Source organism: Lottia gigantea, assembly GCF_000327385.1.
Source record: "Lottia gigantea unplaced genomic scaffold LOTGIsca_125, whole genome shotgun sequence".
NCBI classification, from domain to species: Eukaryota; Metazoa; Mollusca; class Gastropoda; family Lottiidae; genus Lottia; species Lottia gigantea.
The window spans coordinates 514,414-536,775 of record NW_008707332.1 but is presented as its reverse complement, the minus strand read 5'-3'; the positions used below and the strand labels follow the sequence as shown (position 1 = coordinate 536,775).

Genomic DNA, 22,362 nt, shown 5'->3' with positions numbered 1-22,362 from the left:
TTAAAATTGATTTCGATACTCTTAGAATAAAATTTACGGTTAGTATTAATTATGCTGAATGAGTACTAAATACATGACATTTAATCCATTGCATTTACCCTTACTGTTTTGTTTAAAGGTATTTTGATACAACTGTTATCCAGGTGCCGCACGCTCTTTTGGGCTTTGTCATAATGTCTTCCCAAAGCCCATGACATGGCCCAGGCATAGCCATACTAGGATAGATAGACATAGACTTAGTCCCTGTTTGTTTTGACATAAGATAGATAGGCATAGACTTAGTCCTGGTCAGAAAAATTGTGACTTATTGGGGTTGAAATTTCTAAGAGAGTAATAGAAATGTGTTTTTGTTAATGTAAACTTACAAAAGATTATATTTTTATCAATGCAAAGATATTCTAAGACTAGCAGTATTTTTTTGAGGCTGATATTCCAATTCTCATGAAAAATATCAAAATAATTCAAAAAACTTTTCAATTTACATAGACAGTAGTCACCTGAAGGTCAAACCAGGCTTTTCAAAGTTTTTATGAACATTAATGTGTAATAGCGAAAATGGGATGTTCTTTTTTTTAGTCTTTCTAAACATCTTTTCAGGAATTAGTGGAAAAGTCCATTAAAGGAAATGATATTTCAGGATGCATATCCAGAATTCAACAAGAAAACATTGGGTAAAATATTTATTTTGCAACTAAATGGAGATGAATATTGATTTCCTTATAATGATTGTAATAATCAAGGCTTAATTCTAAAATGAGTCAAATTGGAGCTATTGGTACAAAATGTTTGAAGATCAAAATGTTTTCTGAGATAGATATATATTAGATGAATGCATATTTCAGAGAAGCAGAAAAGAAGTTGGCCATGGATCAATCACTTAGAGATGTTATCAAAAGATGTGTTGTGAGTAAATTAATCAAACATGTTTTCAATTTCCTGCAATTTTATTGGGAACCAAAGGGGATCAGTGAGTCAGATTTTAATTGCAAACCAAAGCCTTGTGCTTTCAATAAATAAGGAGAGAAGAATTGTAATTCCATTTCATTTCATTCATTTGGTATTTTATCTTGCACTTTTTGATTTCATCATAGTAAGAATTGTTTCTTTCATATGAGACAGTGTTTATTACAGGAAACGAAAAATAATGGTGAGGTTTTTAAGCTAGTTATATCATGTGCTATTGAGGGAGCTTTAAAAGGTAAAAATATTTTAGTTTTGATTTGATAATCATTACCTTGACGATAATTTTTTTTTTTTTTAACTCAATTTAGTGAAAGTGGGTTATGGAAGATTTGAAATGTCCATTTTTATATTCAATATTTTATTCACATGAAATTGGAAAGGTTTAGGAACAGGATTTCTCAAAAATAACTCATCTCCCAATAAAAAATATTTAGTATGCAATATTTTATCATGAAGCAATCAAAAACATTAGAAATGGGCAGGTAATGGATAGTAACCACCTTTTTAAAATAAACATAGTCCATCGAAATATATAGAATTGCAGTTTGAATAGTGATTGGCATTAAAAAGGTAAAAGGTAAAGAAGCATAAAATATATGAATGTAATATACTTGACATGTATTATCTCGACATTTGATTTATTTTGTTAGTTTTATCAATGAACTATTTTGTAGATATTTGTACAACTACAGTACCATTTCAAATGTTAGCTGATATGTTTGATATGCTTACTCTAGAAAAATCAGAACAAGTATTTAGTATTGTTGAAGAAAATGTTAATGTTTGGAAATCGGTAAGTATGCTTTTTGATTGGTCCAAATGTGAAAGTACCATGGAGTATTTGGAATGTGTTATACAAAGATTGATCATTCACTTTTTTTGGTAGATATTTATCCAAGAATACAATTAGTCCTACAATATGTTGTTCATTGAAATTTCAGGCTAATTCACGTATCAACTAGAGTGCATTCTCTGACCAATGGTTATAAAAGTAACATAATTCGGAGCTTGGTGTTAATTTTGTATATTTCTATATATATAAATTATTAAAACAAAACCTAAACAAACTTGTTGTTGTTACTCAGTTTCATGCTATGCGATCTTCAGACAACTGACCTATATAATTCAGCCTGCGTCCCTACTGAAGTTGAACAAGTAGAACTTATTCTCATGTCTACACTTCGAGACGAGTTCGAAACGTTTGTTTAAAGAAATGTTCTTGGGGGCATTAATAATGGAAAGTTTCTATATATAGATTAATTATATAAATTTTATTTTTTAGGCTGGGTTTTATGATGCTGGTAAAAATTTCCTATTAAGAATGTGTAATGGTAAGTTGTGTAAATTTATACCTTTGTTTTTAAAATGTCAGATTTTTAATGAAATGCCTTATTACTTATATTTGTAGAGGGTTGGACATGCTGTCAGCTTTCATATTAGTCAGTTAACAAGACATATTTCTTTTTCAGATTTAATCCGTCGATTATCTAAGTCTCAGAATACAGTATTTTGTGGAAGAATTCAGTTATTTCTGTCTCGTCTATTTCCTTTATCTGAAAGATCTGGTGAGCATAAGTTTATTTGTTTTAGGAATGACTAGCACAATAAGTAAGAATGTTAGAATCTGTTTATGACATCATTTGCTTGATTCTGTTGTAAAAATGGTTGTAGTGGGTTTTATTCTGAAAATTATGTAGGAAAACCTATTGATTTTGAAAAAGTTATTTTTCCTAAATATGTCAAATAAATCCATACAAGCTTTATTCTTATAAATCGGTCTATTTTTAATACTTAATAATGTTGTTAATGTTTTTTTTTTTTAATTTCAGCTTTGAATCTAATGAGTCAGTTTAATTTAGATAATGTAACTATATTTAATACTCATGGTGATGAAAGTAAATTCAAAACTGTAAGTGTATTTTCTATGTTAGCGAAAATCAAATCCATGTCTCTATACAAACCTAAAACCTCACTTGTTCTGGCACAATACATCAGTGAAACGATACAGCACGATATTACTTGCTATGATACTCATGGTTGCATACTCTATTGTTTGCCTGTGTATCGATACATTATGATATCAGGTTTTCAATATTGGTATAGGTCAAGATATATCTTCAGATTTTTCAACTTATCTCTCCTGTCAGTTGTGCAGATTGAATGAGCTTTCATGAAAAATGTATATAGTCATAGTCATAGCTACAGGCTACACACTTTCAACAGACGCAATACTTAAAATTGACAAAAACGTAATGCAGTGGTCTTGGCTTATTTTTTTCATTGCACACTGCATGGCGTTGTCTGTCTTCATTAGCCTAAAAAGGTACAGACATCATTTCATTAACACAATCAAATTCAAATTCAGATTTGTGTTGTGTTTTTAGTATATTGATAATGAGAAAGCCTTGTTGATTAATACATCTTATATATTTCAGCATCATGATAGTACACAAGAATTTATGGAAATAGAAGAAGGTGAAATGGCTGATTTTCCTTCAAGGTGATTATTATTATAATCTTGTAGTCAAATCTTACTTGCTGAAATATTTATTACTGAATTGGTTTTCTATGCATAAAAATATTATATTTATAAGTGCATCACATCATCACCCATGTCCTTTCCACAATTTCTTGTAGACATTAAGTATGAGTTGTTATTCAAAACCCCTTTAATTTAGAGCTCATAAACGCTCAAAATGGCAAAATTCTAGACTGTTTTTGATAATGTTTCTGAAAGGAATGTGTATATTGAAGTTGAATATTTGATTGTTTTGATGATTCTTCCAAATATTGTAAATCAAGCAAAGCTGCTAGTAGACATATCTTTCCTTGCATAACAAACAATCTTTATTATTCTACTATTTTTATTAGTATTGTATATTGTGATGTATTTACTCTAATACTGTGACTAGAGCATGCATATGATATTTAGTAGGAGATTGCTTTCCATACAGTACACTAGCTAGTCACGTGACACATTCCTTGGTGACGTAATTACTTGTAATGTAAGCCGCCATTTGTAATAGCACATGTATATTATTATGCCAAATAAATGGGTCCTTACACTCTTATGTCCACAACAATTAAACGTGACATATATCAATAAAGATAGATAAAAATTAACTCATTTCAGCTATTTTACTTCATTTGTCATATAATTTGATCATATTCTCTTTGTTTTTCAGTTCATTTCCTATAGATTACAACCTATACAAAAGATTTTGGTCATTACAAGATTATTTTCGTAAACCACTACAATGTTATGAAAAATCATCTTGGAAGACATTTGTATCAGTAAGTATATAAAAAAAAAAAGGATTTTTTTTTTCTCACCAGAAGTCTTTTTTCAGAATGATTTCTCTTCTTGTCTGGGAATGTAAAATTCTTTAGGTTAAAGGGATTGTTAGATGTCTTTGGTTTTTGCCATTCCACTACCAAGTGTTGATAGCAAAGTTATTGCAAAGACCCTTTGATTTTATTAGAAACTTTGGCTATAGTGACATCATAAAGGGTGAAGCATTTCTATAATTACAGGAACTACAGACCTCTGATAGAAAATTTTAATGATGCTGAAAAAATGGCCCTAATACACATAAGAAAAGTTAGAGAACCCCTTTACTTCCCCTTAGAATGTTATTATTGATATTAATTTTGAAAAGGCTAGGTTATCAGGTGAAATAAGTATTCTCTTTTGAATATATATTATAAACTATTAACTTATTATTGTGTAATTAGTCTGCTAATTAATTTCCATTATGTTAATAATTTAATTTTTTGTTGTCAGCATGCAGATGAAGTATTAAAGGCATTTGATAGTTGTAAATTAGATGATTTGAAATCTCAACGTAAAAAACTTGATCATTCCAAACAAATGGATACACAAACATTCTTTGCAAAGTATCTCACTAGTGAGAAAGTAAGTGAAATCAATTGTAGATTACTTAAGTATTTCATATGAAATGCCCTGATCAAAAGTTAGGATGTTGTGTCAAGTTTTTCAGTACTCTCTTTCTAAAGTTAATTTTTTACTTGAAATAAGAGTATCAACATCTCTGAAGCCTGATGATAAATATATGTATGGTGGTAGCTATCTATAAATCATGTCTCTTATACTCCAAGCTGAAAGTAAGGCTTGAAATTATTGCGTGAACATAAAATAGATCTAATGCACCTAGAAATTCTCTTAAATCTTCCTTTTATTTGATTTCAGTTATTAGATCTACAGTTATCAGACAGTAATTTTAGAAGATATGTTTTAGTTCAGTTTCTTATTGTATTTCAATATCTGAATGCTCAAGTTAAATTCAAAAGGTAATTATCGCCAAGGCAATTGAACTTATTTTTCAAATCAAAATTCAACACATTTTCTATTACAAAAGTGATATCAATATGCAATGAAGACTAACAATAAAACAGTTTTTACTTTATATTAGATAAGTAAGGACATGCAAAACAAAAAGTATATCTTGCACTCAGCAGGACTGATGGGAAAAAAGCATACATAAAAAGGGGTGCAATATCAAGTTCCACTGTTATTTCTTTTGATCTTTTCGTTATATGAACATGTGGGCAGAGCTTAGCTGTGGTATAACTAGTTTATATCAAAGTTATTGACTATGACAGAGAATAACTGTAATTTTTTTATATTCCAGTGCCAGTCAAACATTAACAGATGATCAAACAGCCTGGATCAAGACAGCTACAGAGAAAGTAACGAGTTTAATTAAAGAAACTCCACCAGATGGCGACAAGTTTGCTGAATCAGTTGATGTAAGTAACTATTTTTTAACTCAAGACTATTGGTTTCATTATAAGCATCAAAATAAGATGGCACAGAGCTTACTCTACATACATATTAATTATTTCAAAGTTGTGTTTTTTTATATGCATAGATTATAATGTGGACGCTTATTTGTTGTAAGCTTTTTGAGCTTTTTGTATCAAACTGATTCTTTTAGTATGTAAGTAAGCATGTCTTGGCTTTTTGAAAAGTAGAATGTAAGTCAAGTTAGAATGGAATTTCTGCACATATTTGACTTTGAATATTTAAAATTGTAAATTTTAGCATATACTTCAACGTGAAGAAAACTGGAATAATTGGAAAAATGAAGGTTGTATTAGTTATGTCAGAGAAAAATTAAGTCAAGAAAAAGAACCTACTGAAAAAGCTAGAGTTAGGTAAGATAACTATATGTAATGTCTTACATCAAGAATTGACCACAATAACTTTTTTCTTCTTGGTCTGAAATTGATCAATCTTGATTTAAATTTTGGATGGGTTTGCATATGACAAAATTTTTGCTGATGTCTTGGCCATGAAGAATACCCTCAGCAAGTGTTAACCTTGTTATAACTTACCTTAGATCAAAGAAGACAAACATATTATTTTGCAGTGCATTTAGAATCTCTGTATTTTTTAATTAGATTTTGTATGTAATGTAATTTCTTACATCTAAAAATTTTCTTTGTTGTACCAAATTTTATCAAAATTATTATTAGAGCAAAACGAAAGAGAGTAGGAGATGATTTAATGGCTAGTAGTGGTAAGATAAATATGGGTAGTCCAGAATTAACCAGGCTGTGGAATATTAATGCTAATAATATGGAAGCTTGTAAGGCTGACTCTCGGTAAGTAATAGATTGCTAGTTACTGTACTGTCAATACACAGAGTTATACTGATTAAATTAGAGGCATTTTAATTTGCACGCTCAAATGTACATGTACATGGTGACCTCCCATATAAAAAGAAATATTTCTATTGAAGTCCCTATAGTTTCAGTTATCTTTGTAAAGTAATGTTCTTAGATAATCAGCTATAGAAACTGAAGTGTAAGTTCTGAAAATTTCAAGGATTTTATGATTTATCAGTAAATTTAATGATTAATTATATCTTCTACAGTATATTTCTACCAAATATTAATGAATATTTTGCTGAGGCTATTGACCAAGCAGATCCTGATGCCATGATAGAAGATGAATACATGTAAGTTGAAATATATTTGTGTGTAATAGAAATACAAAGATATAAATGTCAATGATTTGTGTATTAAGAGCATTTTTTTAAGTTAGTTTCATCTGTATATCCTAGCCATTACTGATCCATTATTAATCTTTCAATGTCATGTAAGAAACACAAGTTATAGTTTTGATTATAGATTAGTTATGGATTATAGAAACACAATTATTGGATAAGGTAATTAAATATTATGTACAAGCAATATGATATGATTTGTTTTGATCTGAATTGAACTTTTCTATTTTTCAGATTGTTGAACAAGCCTTATTTTCAATGGAGATCACTACGATTATTAGCTAGAAGATCACCCCATTTCTTTACTCAACTTAATCCTCCTTTTATACCATTGAATAAATATCTGGAGATCATGGTGAATAAAATAGCACAAGACATGCCTGTAAGTTTTTATCATACCATATTGTGTGAGTAGGTCTTACTGATTGCTAGTAATAATGATGATAATGAAGTAATGACTTGAGTAATTTTAGTCTTTTAATGATTAAGATAATGGAGTGATAACATTAGATAATGGAGTGATAAGTTTAGGTAATGGAGTGATAAGTTTAGATAATGGAGTGATAACTTTAGATAATGGAGTGATAACTTTAGATAATGGAGTGATAACTTTAGATAATGGAGTAATAATGATGATATAAAATTTGATATAACTTGATTTATTTTAGTATTTCATTATTAATAATGATAATGAAATGAACTTGTATCTTAATAATTGATCAGTCTTAAAGTTATATTGATGATGATAATGTAAAAAAAACATGATTATTTCCATTCTATCTTAGTTAATGATTAAGTCACCTTGACCTACAGTAATTATAATGATGATCATGAAGTAATATCTTGATTAATTTCAGTCTTCTAACAATAATGATGATGATGATAATGAAATGCATGGAAATGGAGTTGAAGATGAAAAGCATGAATTGGAGGAAGAAGAACCAGAAGAAAAACAGCCAAAACGTAAGAAGATGACTGAGGAATCCTTGTCGGGTAAGCACTATTTAAACTGTCACCGATGCATGTAGGAGGGGTTGACATGGAAAAATCATCTAATTTTCATATTTATGAGACTATAAACTCTGGCCCTGTGTGCTAATTAGATAGTAAATGAAAGATCAATGCCAAGGACCAGCTGGTATAAAGGATCCTCATTGACCTAAGTTGTTATGCTTGTAAAAAAATGTTTGTTTCTAAGGGCTTATGCTGCTGCTTTGACCAATTTATTACATGATCAATGGAGTTAACTGTTTTCATTAGTGCAATCAGTAGCAGAAAATTAAGAAAGTGAAATCTCACCACAGTAATATGCAGTGTTAAAGGAAAGAAACAGTTAAAACAGATTATAAATATAGCTTTTTTCTCTTCAATTGTAGTAAAAGAAGAACCAATAGGTGACATCTTAACAAAAGAACATATCACAAAGGTAGCAGAATTAATAAGTAATGATTGGAAGAAATTAGGTCATGAATTAAAACTTGAAGAAGATGACATGGTTTATTTTGAATCTACTGGAAGTTCTGCTGCTAGTAATATGTTAACTGTATGGAAGGTATGTTGGTTTGTTTATTCAAGTATTAGAAAGGAATTTAGATAGGCTAAGACAGAAAGTAACTTTTTGAATCATAAAATGATAATCGTTGCCTGGATTGTCAATATCATTTGCAGGCAATTTATTGATTGAAAGATAACTTGGTAATCAATATTGTCTGACAAATATTTTGAGGGTATAAGGCACTTTAAAGGGATATGGATGTTTAAATATTTGCTTTACCAGCTGTCAGAGCTAGATTGTAGCTAATCAAAGAACATTTCAGAATTAAAATCGGAAGTGAGGTTCCCCTTACAAGTTACATACAGCATCGAATTAAAATGTGGTAACTGCCTGGGCGTTTTTCCCTTTTGAATGAGGTCATTGGTTGTATGTGGGTGCTATTGATAGTTGTAATCCTTGTCTAAAAAACATTTAGACATCATATCCCTTTTCTAAACAGGGGATGAATTCTATATATTTATAAAAACAAATTCTGAATTGTATTTATTGACAGATACAAAAACTGCTACTTTGAATATATTTCATATCATTTCAGTATATCATTTCATTTGTAATTTTTCAGGAAAATGAAAGAAGTGATGCTCCTAAAGAAATATTAAAGGTTGCTTTACTAAATATTAATCAACCAACTATAGTTCAATCTGTATTTGGTTAAAATGGTGTTGAAGCTTTAGTTTTTTTTGTATCATTGTAAAAAAAATCATAAATCATTTCAGAAATAAAAAAAAATATAACAAATGTATGTTCATGTATATTTTGTCACTGTTCTGATAAAATTTATGTCATTGCACACTTCATGGTGGAACAAGTCTTCATTAGTTTAGTCAGAAGCTGAAAAGCTAGATGTAAAACTTTATCTCATTTCTGGTATACAATATTTTTACCGTTTACCAATGGCAAGTACAACAGCAATTTATAGGTATTGGGGACACTGATAGCCTTAATTGGCACCATTCTGATTTTCAATCAGACAACTGTGATTCCTGCAATTCCACTAAAACTATGTGTTTGATGACATCACTAATCCCCAAAGAGAACGAGAACTGTCTGATACCCTGTGAAAATTTGTCACTAAGCAAATAGACTTGGAATAATTAAAAAAAGTTATTGGACTTGACATTTCAAATTAAAAACATATACAAATCACAATTCATTCTAAATAGTTTATTTTTATTTTGCATAAACAATATATAATATAACATAAATAGGACGGATTCTATAGAATAGATTTATAAAAATAATTTTGATAAAACGAAATCTAAACATTTCAATAAATGCAGCTTATAACCAGTCAACACAACACTGCAAACAAATCAGTTAAAATTCTGATTGAAAGACAAAAGCAAAACAATTTTATCACATTTTACAGGCATCAAGCTATTGGTATATCATATATTGGTGTTCTAATGGTGTTCCTCATAACACTACATGTACATTGAACATGTTAATCACTTTGGCAATTGTGGTGCTACAGAAAGAATGTCATGAAAATTCCAACATGTCAGATCTCTGTATTTGTACATTCATTCTTGTTTTATAAATGTACTGATCAGTTGGAACATCTTTATGGAAAACTTCAAATTTATTGGAACATCTTTATGGATTACTTCAAATATATTGGAACATCTTTATGGATAATGTTAAATCTGTTGAAACATCTTTATGGAAACCTTCAAATCTGGTGCAACATCTTTATGGATAACTTCAAATCTTTTGGAACATCTTTATGGAAAACTTCAAATTTATTGGAACGTCTTTATGGATTACTTCAAATATATTGGAACATCTTTATGGATAACTTTAAATCTGTTGAAACATCTTTATGGATACCTTCAAATCTGGTGCAACATCTTTATGGATAACTTCAAATCTTTTGGAACATCTTTATGGATACCTTCAAATCTGGAGCAACATCTTTATGGATACCTTCAAATCTGGAGCAACATCTTTATGGATAACTTCAAATCTTTTGGAACATCTTTAAATCAGTTGGAACATCTTCATGAAAAACTTCAAATCTATTGAGACATTGTTATAGAGAACTTCAAATCTATTTGATCATCTTTATGGATTATTTCAAATATATTGGGACATTGTTATGGATAACGTTAATTCTATTGGAACATCTTTATGGATAACTTTAAATCTGTTGGAAAATCTTTATGGATAATTTCAAATCTATTGGAACATATTTATGGATAACTTTAAATCTGTTGGAACGTCTTTATGGATAATTTCAAATCTATTGGAACATCTTTATGGATTACTTCAAATATATTGGAACATCTTTATGGATAACTTTAAATCTACTCAACGTCTTGATGGATCTAATTTAAAACGTTGAGTTATTCTTTTACTTCTTTTTTAGCTGGTACATCGTTATTCTTTCCTTTTGAGTCATCTACATATTTCTTGAAAGATAAAACAGTTTATTAATACCCTACAGCTGTATATAACAAATCAGATTATAAATAATAAATAATACTTAAATTACGAAATCGAGAAGTGATAATGATTTTTTGTAGGAATTGATACCGTATAATTTCGATTATAGTGCGCAGTTTATTAAACTTATTAAGGATTTATAAATCAGCTTACGACAAAAAATATCCAATTTTTCACCAGTGGATTCCCAGTAAATATTGGCGGTCTGTTATTATGTAAATGATTACTAGTGATCGAATGTGATATTGAAGCTTTAGCTCTTTATCTTCATTGCATTTGACTAATTGTCTTATTTTCATGTGTTCGTTAATATAGAAAATGATTAATATTAGGTCTTAAAATATTAAATATTTAAGATAACCTACCAATACAACTAAATAAATAGCTCTAGGGCCACTGTGAACTTACCATTAATTGAGCACTCATAAAATATGGTTTCTTAGCAGAACCATCATTCATATCACAATCTTCTATAAAACATATAAATAAAGCATCGATTGCCATCTGAAACAAACATAAACTGTCTTTTTATTACCTTATTTCAAACACAGTATGGCCGTATCTGGACTGTGTTGAGGCTTTTCTAAGCTTTTCATGTGTATCGTTGGGACTGATAGCATCGATTTGCAACATCCCAATTTTTAATCAAAGTGTTGAATTTATAGAATGGCAAAAGCCATGAATGTCTAACTGAAAATTGGAAAGGTGGAAATTGGATGCTAAATTCACTAAAGTAAGAAGTGAAGAATTCAGATTATAAACCAATTGCTATTAGATTGAGTTATGAGACTTACTTCATACAGAGAAAGAAAACTGGAGGCAATTATATATGAAATAATACATGCTAATGTTATTGGTAACCATAGATAATTCAGTTCCTTATTCTGAAACGACAAAAAAAACAAACAATAAGGTACATCATAAAATGACTTAGCTATGGTTTGAGACTTCCTTACTCACCCGTTGGTCAAGGATTCAAGAATTTGATAATCTACAACTCAATATCGTTAAAGATTCTTCGACGAAGAGGAATCGTAGAGGAGGGGATCTATTCCACCGTCCAAGCAAAACTTCAAATCATGCAAGGATGTACTCATTTCTGGATATTGCAAGATGTCATACCTTAAATACTTCCAAACCAATGACAGCTACAACAGCAACTGTAGCAAGTTTACCAATGAACAAGAGAAAGCTAGCAACGCTGTTGACAGCAGCTACACGTAAAACATTTCTTATTATCACAGACATTGCTGATTTAGCAGCTTTACAAAACCCATAACCATGTATCGCTGAAATCAAGAATATCTCATCATTCTCACAGCCCATTGTCCCGTTTCACAAATTGAGTTTAGATTATTTTCAGGTGCAAAAACTAACTGCAATTCATTTCCTTCCAGTAACCTAAATAATGGTGTTGAATAATCAGCGTTGAATTGTTCTTGATTATTTGGCACGATAGAGATCTCAAGATCTCCAGAAACAACATTAAAATTCAATTGTATAATAAGAGGGTATATTGAACAATTGCCTGAATTTCTTGTTCTTTGGTCGATTTCTGTACCCACTGCAAACTGTTCACTGTAAAACTTTCTTCACTGGGCTTATGAATCTTGAATCTTATCTTGAATTAACTTATAAAGGCTAGGGGAAAAGTTAGGAAAATTCAAAACGTGGAGATCCAGCAAAATAAAAGCATATTAATTACCTATTTCGATATATGCATTTGCATTCAAAAATTTTAAAAACTTTTCAAACAACCACAAACAACAACCAAGAATTTTCAAAAGAACCTGGGCAACTACATTTTTTGCTCCTCGCAATCTGGAAAAGAGGGATTCATACATATTTGGAAATACGAGATGTTTCGGTTGACCTTATAACTGATTCTGGAAGCAACTTACTTCCTGCTCGCAACTTACGGTACGCGTGAATCTGATAAATCTCAGGATTTTATCGACCTGAACTCATTTACAACTGATAAATCTTAGTTGGCCCATGCTTACGTTCTCCATTCTTAAAATAATTGAACCCGAGCGGTCAAAGTTTGCGACCATCCACTTGATCGCAGTTGTAAGTTGAAGTCAGTTAATTTCTCGTCATGCTAGTGTTTCAGTGGATCCATGAGTTGCCTTCATTCGTCAGTCGAGTTCACTTTAGATCTAAATCTTACCTTGCATCAATAAAGGCAACAATAATTCTTATTAACTGGACTATAGCAATCAGTAGTGACCCAAAAGCAATAGATCCCAGATGATATCTAAAATAGAGAATATAGAATTTGACAAGGTCCACAACATTATTATCAAGTATTGTTTTATTTGTAAGCTTTATACATTTTGTTCCACGATTGACCACGATTTATAGAGATTCTCAATTGTCGCTATTTGGAATTTTTCTTTACAGTCATGTAGGTAACAATGTGAAACATTATAAATTATGTCAAAAGAATTTTTTACACATTTACCTTATCATAGTTTTATATGATTTCAGGATGGGTGATTTTACGTCATCTTTATTTCTGAAAAAAAAAATTCAACATGTTTAAGATATAACCGTTTTTTCATTCAGTTAATTCATTTGGTATATCTCATTAGGGTTAGAAACATGAGGGTTGAAGAATTATTGACAGAAAATAAATCAATGGTTAGAAAAGTGGATTTACTTAGAACCATAATGCTAGTTGTCAGGAATTCTTTACGATTTAGTGAGCAATTAAATAGAAATATAATTGGTATCATACCGACCTTAAAAAATACCACCGAACGACAGCTCCAGATATCAACATTCTTTCACAACCCAATATAAATTCCATCATCCACAGAAATCCCAATACATAATAAGCTAACAAATACTGGAAAGAAAAAGTCATTCGATATCAATTGTTCATTTGCTACTCCATAGCGAAAACGGAATCTTGTATTAAACGGAAGGATACGCCATTTTTTGTGACCAATCATTTTTTAGTCCCTGAGTCGAGAATTCTTTTGCTGAGCTAATAAGTAATATTGTTCAAAGCTCACCGTCGAAATTTGAGCCTTCAAATCCACTTTGTCCAGAATTATCCGCGTTTGGAAGTTAAAAAAGATGAGTCGTCTTATTTTAGACACTGCCAAAGTATAGGAAGACATGTATAGAAATAGGAACATAATTTCCTATAGTTTATGCGATTTTCGTTTATTTCTAGTACTTTTGAAGAGCATTTACATATTATAATCAAGACTCAAATTAACCGTCCCTTTAAGACATTTTACAGTTAAGGACCAACGTACGTTCATTTTGGGATCTTCAATTTTGGTTACGTGTCCGTTGTTTTCATTTAAAGCTGTTTCTTCTGAAATTATACAGAAATCAATTGGAAAATCATCATTAACAATCTATACCAATATAGTTTGACACAATATATCATGCAGGCTATAGTGATAATCTATCTCATTACTAATAACAATAACAAGTTACTTACTGGATGTTAAAAGATATAAGAAAATATAAACTAAACCAGCAGCAGTTCCACTTCGTACTATAAATGTCTGAAATAAACAATGGGTAGAATTACATGGATTATGGAAGAAGGTTTCTGGCTTTTATAAGGGAATCGTTAACACTTAGAGCATCTTGTTAATAACCATCAGACGACCTTGGGTTCTGTATTTCCACTTGACCAAATTGACGTTACTATCAGGACTTAAAGAAATTAATAATTTGTTGCTTCCCGAGCTTGTCCATTTACTTTCATCTAATTTTTAAGCAACCTCTGGGGAAAAATAAAAAATAAAAAAGTATAAAAGCATACTTACTATAAATGGTTGAATATGTAAAATAGGCATTTTCCTTATTGCTTTACCAGATTCTTTAAATAACTGTACAGCCTGATAATGAAGAAATGTATTGTGAAAAATATTTTATAATAAATAAAGAAAAAAATCAGTCACCAGTCGTAAAAAGTCTAAATTTATCAACTACATAATATACCATAAGTACAGGATAATTATTTTGTACTTACCAAAGCTATTTGTTTCCGCATAAACAATAAAATCAACAGTAACAATACCTGTAATACAAGAGAAATAAATATCATGCATGTAGTCATTAGACCTTCAAGAATTCTCTACTAATCTATTCCATTAATTAAATTATATTACATGCAGACACGAGATCGTGGCAAACAATTTATTTACAGGTTCAATTATTCATTATGCATTGTTCAAATCTCATGTAAAATCGTATTCCATTGCTCAAAATGTAATGCCAATATGAATGCAGGTACATGCAACGCGTGACAATTTCAACAACCGGAACATTTTTAATTGCTACCGAATTTATATGAAATACAAATCAATTTTATTAATTTATACAGTAACGTTTTATATACGTTTTACATCAAGGGAGAAAATTCTCTACAATTTTATTTGACCACTGAGACTTCTTCCATCCTAACTTATCATAATCCCCATTACTACAGAATCTTCTTCTTCTTCTGCCCTGTCTACCCTATAATCTTCTTCCCTTTAACTGGTGTTATAGGTGTTTGTTGGTAAGACATATCTAGATAAAATGTAGTATCCATACTCACCCCGACAACTGAGACAACGATTGAAATAATAAGCCAGGTCTGTGTTTTGGATTGGGTAAAGTATGTGTACCTGAAAAAATAATGAATAATAATAAAAAATAATATCAGTAAATACGTGAGATATATAATTAAAAGCTTGGTATAAATTTTATTTGGGAAAGTTGAAATGAGCCAACCTGAGATCATTAATTGAATTTGAGGCTATTTAAAAAGTGAATCTGCGAGAACCATTATAGCGTACTTGACACAATAGGAGGTAAGTAAAATAATAAAATTAAATATTTGATAACCGTAAAGCCACGTAGTGTGAACCGATTTCAGATATAAACTTGTGCATTGGAATTCAAACAGTGGCTCAACGAGATGAGTGTGGCTCGTTGACTTTATATACTTTTACCCTTCTGCATTCTGCTCTCTCAATTCAATGCCTGTTACTGCTCTTTAGATACTCATTTTGCTATTTTGTCTGGGGAGAGGTCTCTCTAAAACAGTGGTTCCCAACCTTTTTCAGTCCTCACCCCCTGGAGCAATGACCAATGACCAGCATGTGATGATATGAGGTGCTCTTTCAAAATAAATTCTTCTCCTACATCAGTTGACCACAACCGTAGGGGTGAAAACACCCCTGATTAAGAAGCGGGTCCCCTAAGGGACGTGGTTCAAACAGTTCCTATGGTAGTTGAGTAACAGAATTCAAACTAAGTTCAAGATGAACTAGATTACGTTGTCCAAAGAAAACTCACCAGCAGAAAGCTATACCACCAATTGATCCTAATATCATTAGAATATAGACAGTCCATACTGCTATACCAGCCGTGTAGGTTAATAATTGAATTATAATAAATGAAATCACTGAAAAAGATTAACATGTGTTATAAAACTAAGTCGGGTGTGCTAAATTAAAAAAAACTTTGGTTAGTTCCATTGGTTTTTACTTCAAGATGTCGAATACAATCAAACGAACATGTATCTGCATAAAAAAATGTGTGTAGGTTACATACCAAGAGAAGCTGAAGAAATATATAAAATTTCCTTCCAATAAGTTTGAAGATCCGCATAACTTTTCTGAAATTCAAATTTTGATGCATTGGATTTAAGACTACAGGCGTCGTGGTTTAACACATTTTCCCCCTAGAAAAGTGGTTTGCATCCCCCACTATATTTTCAACAAATCCAAATGTCTACCTTTTTTCTCCAAAATATGTGTCAGAATGCACAAAATCAATTCATTTTTCTAAAAAAAATTCAACCGCAGCAGTTGTCCCCCCATTGAGTCAGTCTGCCCCCTATTTGTACCCCCAGTTTCGGAAGGCTGGCGCCGCAACTGGATATAACTCCTAAGCAAGTATCTATAAAGGCATAAATTATAAATCAGACTAGTCCAGTCCGTAAGTTGACAAGCCTGGTTTTAGATTGCCATCTTATGTTTCGGAAGAATGAGTATCCCTCACTATTGACAGCCGCAACTCCCTAAGCTAATAGGTTGAGGAGAATCATTCAATATTCCTAATGAAAGAAAGAGAATGAATCCCATGACTTGTTAATGTCACCCGCCACAGTGTACTCAAAGTGCTCAATGGTTGTTTTACCTCAGTAAAATCGTTATCAAAAAGGTTAAATACACTGTTTACTACGTCACCAAACTTGTCCAATACTGATGTTAAGCTTTGTGGTATACATCTAAAAAAGATCTCCGTGCTGAAATTGATAGGAAAAGCAATATTTACAGAACCTAGATATGTGCTTTGTGCTTAAGATATCTGTCCTATGTCAATTTCAGACGCAAAGGACACATTTTGTTCACATTTGGTTTTACTTTTTGTTCTACGTGTTCATAAATGCTATCAAGTTGGTGATAAAAATAAAACCATATGCCCAGCTGGCTAGCAGAAAAGCAGAATGACAGTTTTTAGGTCAGAATAGGAAATTCCTTTTAAATTAGGAAATGTTTAAACAAATTACGTTTCTTCAATTGGTAAAGTAGGACAGGTATCTGTAGAGTTTGGATCTGCAGAGTAATACTGACTAACAGGAACATCATATTGACATAACATACTGTTGGTTCCATTGGCAAATTCCTGCATCTCTTCAACACTTGATAAAGTTTCATTAGGACATTCCGATACACATATCGCTTTAGATGTAGAATCAAGATAATGACCAGAAGCAACATCTTTTAATATATCTTTATCAAAATAAAATATATAGCTGAAATAGAAAGAGAAGCAATTTGATGACAATGTCAGAACAAGATAAAAGTAAAATATGACTTAATTTTGCGTTCAAAGTAATGCAGAAAAGCCTAAGAAAATAAGGCTGCATCATATTCTTGATGTGTAGTTGATGCATCTTAACAACAAAACTACAACTACAAACTAAGTTTGCACCATGATCTCGATTTATGGAAGTTAATTATTGATGCATCTCTTGACAACAAACAGCCATCTCGGAAGACAAGTCCAGTCGGCTGTCACTTCCACTGGGCCATCAACATTGTCCAGATAGGCGATATCATAATGGCATGGGTAAGAACTGTCCGTAAGCACCTATTGGATTGAATAGGTTACAATAACTTACGGCTTTGTTCTCATATCTAGACCGGATAGATTGGATCCTTTGATAGCTTCATTTTGTTGGGAACAGATATTACCCCAGCTATCCGTTCCATAAAACAGGCTGTAAGGATTACCATTTGTTATTCCTATATACGAAACGTAGCCCTGTAATAGCAAGTAAATTGTTATAGTATTTTAATCTGTTAATCCAGGTGATATGGACCTCCAAGCAAGCAAATTGATGGTGGAGGCCGTGGAATTAAAATTAGTCAGGGTAAAAAAAAAATTGGTAAAAATTTTGAAAGTAGCGGGTTAGATTTTGATTTGCCTTGACTTAAAAGATACTTACCATTCCCGCCATATAGCCAAGCATAAGAACAATGAAGAGAACATCACGAACTGTACGGTTTTCATTTGGACCACTCAAAGGGTCTGAATTAGCCTGCAAAGATTCACATAAGACAATTTGATTGAAATGGAGATCTGGATTGTATTTTTTAACAGGTTACTGCACTTCCATGATATGACGAGATTCATCTTTAAATCGTATTCAAATCAAATAGCATCCAATCAAAACACCTTTAAATATTGTAGGACAATACAAGCCAATACCAAACAATGAATAACCCAGAGTTAAGGAGATTGTGTATTATTAGAGAAAATTTGGCTGAATATTTAAGGACTCGGAACTAGAGATGCGTAACAATTTTGTAAGTGGAGTCATTTTCAGAGAAAACGCAATATTCAAATCATCCATAATTGAAATTTAAGTTCATTTTAACTTTAAAACGTGCAATAATAGCTGAAAACCCCTGAAAAATGTGTTGGATATTATTTGATAGAGACTTACCTCTTCTGGATGGACCTGCATATTCCAAGAGATCTAAGTTAACCTGAAAAATATAAACGTTCATAACATACAATTATCACTTCTTAAAGCACTGTCGCCTTCTGAAACTAACATTTACTTGAACAACTATAACTGTTGGACTAAGACAGTATAAATGCTATGCTTAATAGACTATGTTTGATTGTTTTACTATATTTTGATTTTTGCAAGGTTTGCATACAAGCTGATCTTACCTCACAACTAACGGGAAGCATATTTTAAAAACTGTATAATATATAGCATAGCAATCTTACAATATCTATTACGACCATCATATTGAATTACTTAAATCCATAGTCCGGGAATAGCGAACTTTTATAAGGTTTACGATAGTTATTGAACGTCATCAATGAAAATATTTGAACGAGGTATGTTTCGAGCTAACGAATCGCATGTCTTAACAATATATCTTAATACCATTAATTATATTGACTAGTTTACTGAACTATTACAATATACTAGTTATAACAGACATAGATAAACTGATCAAGCGAAACTCCTCTATCATATTATCATATAAGACAATAAATGTTATCTCACAGTAAGTATATATTGTAATAGAACACGGCGTACAAGGCTGTCAAAAGGGGGTTAAGCAGATCCGTATAGGGTCTGAAGAATAGCATTACCCCAAAAAGGGCATAAAACACTGTTTTGTTTGCTTTGATTGAAACATAATCCTCATCTGGACAGCTGGGTTGTTGTTTTTTTTAAAAATAGGGGTAAACTTTCTTAAGTCTAATGCGTCATGGCGAATTTGACAATAATATATAAATAAATAAAAAAGAAAATTTTGTTTAAAACATAATATGAAAATGTGTTTACCTTAGGAGGTCCTTGCGTTTGGCATGTAGGATTTTGCGTCGCAAAACGACCCTTGTTACGTGCCGATAAACGACCCAATCTACTATAGGCCTGTGTTTATAGATATATTCCAAGAAATCAGCAATTGGTAACCATTCTACGGTAGATAATTAGAGCACCATTTTGCATTCGTGTTTCCATGTTAAAATACTTCCAACTTAAAAGAGGACCTTAATCTAGCTTTTCCATTATAGCATTATCGAATAGCAATTATAACGCAAAGACAAGTTAACCCATAGAGAAAAACAAAATTTTACCATTAAGAATTTTGTCTTTAGATCGAAACTACATCTGTGTGTTCCTTATTAATTAGATTCCGACATCTTCGGACCTTGAATCATAAATCCACAAAAGCTTATCACAAAAACAGGAACAAGTATGATACAAATTCAATCACCCAAGCCGTCGAATCTGGATATTTAATTCCTTGAGTTTACCGACATACATTCCTGATTACACATCAAAAATTCATTATTTCAGCTTGATGTAGAGAATAAAGACATTAAGAGAAACAAATAGCACGTTTTATTATTGATTGATTGTGTTACCTAGAAACAATGAGTTTTTACAGGTTAAGTGTCCCTTATCAGATGATAATATAAGATTACATACACACGCAATGTATTAAAAAATCAATAACAGGTGTAGGCAGATAGTGCAGTCTTAAAATATGTCAGCATTTTAAATTTTCGGGGACAACAATTATACCTCTAGCCAAATTCTACAGATTTACAGGTATACCGGGTTTGCTAAATCAAAGACAGTTTTCACTGTTTTCAATCTGATGTAAAAGAGAGTCAAGTGCATGGAGTAGCATGTTTTACATGATAAAGCATCAACTTCTAATATATCGTGCGCTCATTTCAGTCAAAGCTGGAAATGGAAACATTTTCATACCTTCCAGAATTTAGAAGATAGTTGACCAACATAAGTTACACACACTCACTGATAACTTTGTATTAATACAGATATTTCAAGGAATGTCGACATTTACAAGCGTTCATATTTTAATATATTTCCCAAACGTACATCTAAATTGTCGTAAAATATTAATGTCAGTCAAAAGGTAGAACATATTTCGATTCCAATGTCTTTTATTCGGGAAAAAATTACATTAAACTTGTTCAGAATTAAAAAACGTAAAGGGTATTTTTATTTTAACCATTTTTTACATAACAATAATATCATGGGTTTTATAAATTTCAAAAATTTAGTCCCGAATGCAACATTTGGGATTCCTTGAAAGGCTGTGTATGCTGCATAGACCTCTGAATTGAATTAGAGTTCTTTGTATTTGCGGAAAATATCGGAAATCCCGATAACAATACCGACAAATTTCGGTAGCTTCATGACCTCGACATTGAATAATGTGTCAAATTTATTGTTCCCATCAACAGAATACACAGTATACCACAAAATTACGATTATACAATAGTGAGATTCTTCAGATAGTTTCATCTGATGTTCTTCTGGTATTAAAGAATACAGAACACAGTTAAAATCGTTTTGACATGCTTTTTCAGAGTTATTTACCTTTAACTGTTAAACGTATTATATTTTACTGCAATTGGAATGGATTTCCAGTCTAAAGTGTGTCATTGTCAATGGCAAATCGACCACACTTTTACGAAAGGGCACAAGGCATCAAGTGATTCAACAATATGGTTTTATTGTCGCTCTAATTGTTACAAAAATGGTTATCTCTTCGAACGAATAGTCAAAATCCAATGCTGTCTACCCTTCAATTTTTTTCAAAATATTTTTTTTGATATTTCCATTGATAAGTGTTCCATGAATGGTTTTGATGGAATATAATCTTTTTTATAATATAATTTCATGTTTCTATATGACCTATGATATTTTAAAGTAATGGAATTTGTTAAAGTATTAATTTGAATATTGTGTAGTGGAAGGCAAATTTCAATTCAAAATTCACAGCGGTAGTAAGTTCCCCATTATCATTTCTGCACCACAATCTTTTCAGCGAATGCTTGGCTGAATACTTTTCTAAACCTGAATCGGAATATCAACACTGAGCTATCATTGGTTTAAAACTTTCACTATCCAATCGAGTATTAGTATTTATCTTCTCAGTTAAATTTCAATACCAATGACACTGATTAGTGATAATTTGTCTAATCATGCGGCACAATGTAAACGTTAGAGTCGTGGTTTGTTCGGAATTACTCGTACCTAACTATACAAAAATCAACAATTTTGTCACAAAAAAAATTAAATTTGAAAATCGAAATTTGGGAGATTCTTTTGTATTAGGATTGTTTTCTCCTTCCAAAATTCTGAAAGTAAAAGGTTCTTTAGTTAGTAATTTATGAGCTAAAATGTTGCATTCTGCCCCCTTGCTGTATGAAAGTTAACATTTGTACCATTATTTCCTAAAAGACGCGATTGTCACTATCAACAAGGGTACAGCTTGGGTTCTAAATAGGCGTAGTCTTTATCATCCTGACTGAAATCTTCGCATGATCTTC

The 22,362-nt window shown here is 31.3% G+C and overlaps 2 protein-coding genes across 2 annotated transcripts; one reads left to right on the top strand and one right to left on the bottom strand.

Moving 5' to 3' along the window:
* Positions 1–1,621: 1,621 nt before the first annotated feature.
* On the top strand, positions 1,622–7,410 carry LOTGIDRAFT_138363 (hypothetical protein; the record flags this gene model as incomplete). Its single annotated transcript, XM_009048611.1, has 13 exons — positions 1,622–1,756; positions 2,246–2,294; positions 2,433–2,528; positions 2,793–2,878; positions 3,399–3,463; positions 4,149–4,257; positions 4,748–4,879; positions 5,174–5,274; positions 5,616–5,733; positions 6,029–6,141; positions 6,463–6,591; positions 6,864–6,947; positions 7,230–7,410. The coding sequence occupies 13 exons, from the start codon at positions 1,622–1,624 to the stop codon at positions 7,408–7,410; spliced, it is 1,398 nt and encodes a 465-aa protein (XP_009046859.1).
* Positions 7,411–10,523: 3,113 nt separating this feature from the next.
* On the bottom strand, positions 10,524–18,991 carry LOTGIDRAFT_237969 (hypothetical protein; the record flags this gene model as incomplete). The annotated part of the gene is made up of 21 exons (XM_009048610.1): positions 10,524–10,804; positions 10,837–10,961; positions 11,404–11,499; positions 11,790–11,879; positions 12,118–12,284; positions 12,701–12,816; positions 13,166–13,252; positions 13,460–13,513; positions 13,740–13,846; positions 14,265–14,326; positions 14,456–14,522; positions 14,790–14,861; positions 14,996–15,043; positions 15,566–15,635; positions 16,309–16,417; positions 16,567–16,630; positions 17,155–17,263; positions 17,528–17,773; positions 18,143–18,285; positions 18,470–18,562; positions 18,971–18,991. 20 exons carry the CDS (start codon positions 18,989–18,991, stop codon positions 10,896–10,898), a joined length of 1,887 nt encoding a protein of 628 aa, XP_009046858.1. The 3' UTR covers positions 10,524–10,804; positions 10,837–10,895.
* Between the last annotated feature and the right edge of the window lie 3,371 nt (positions 18,992–22,362).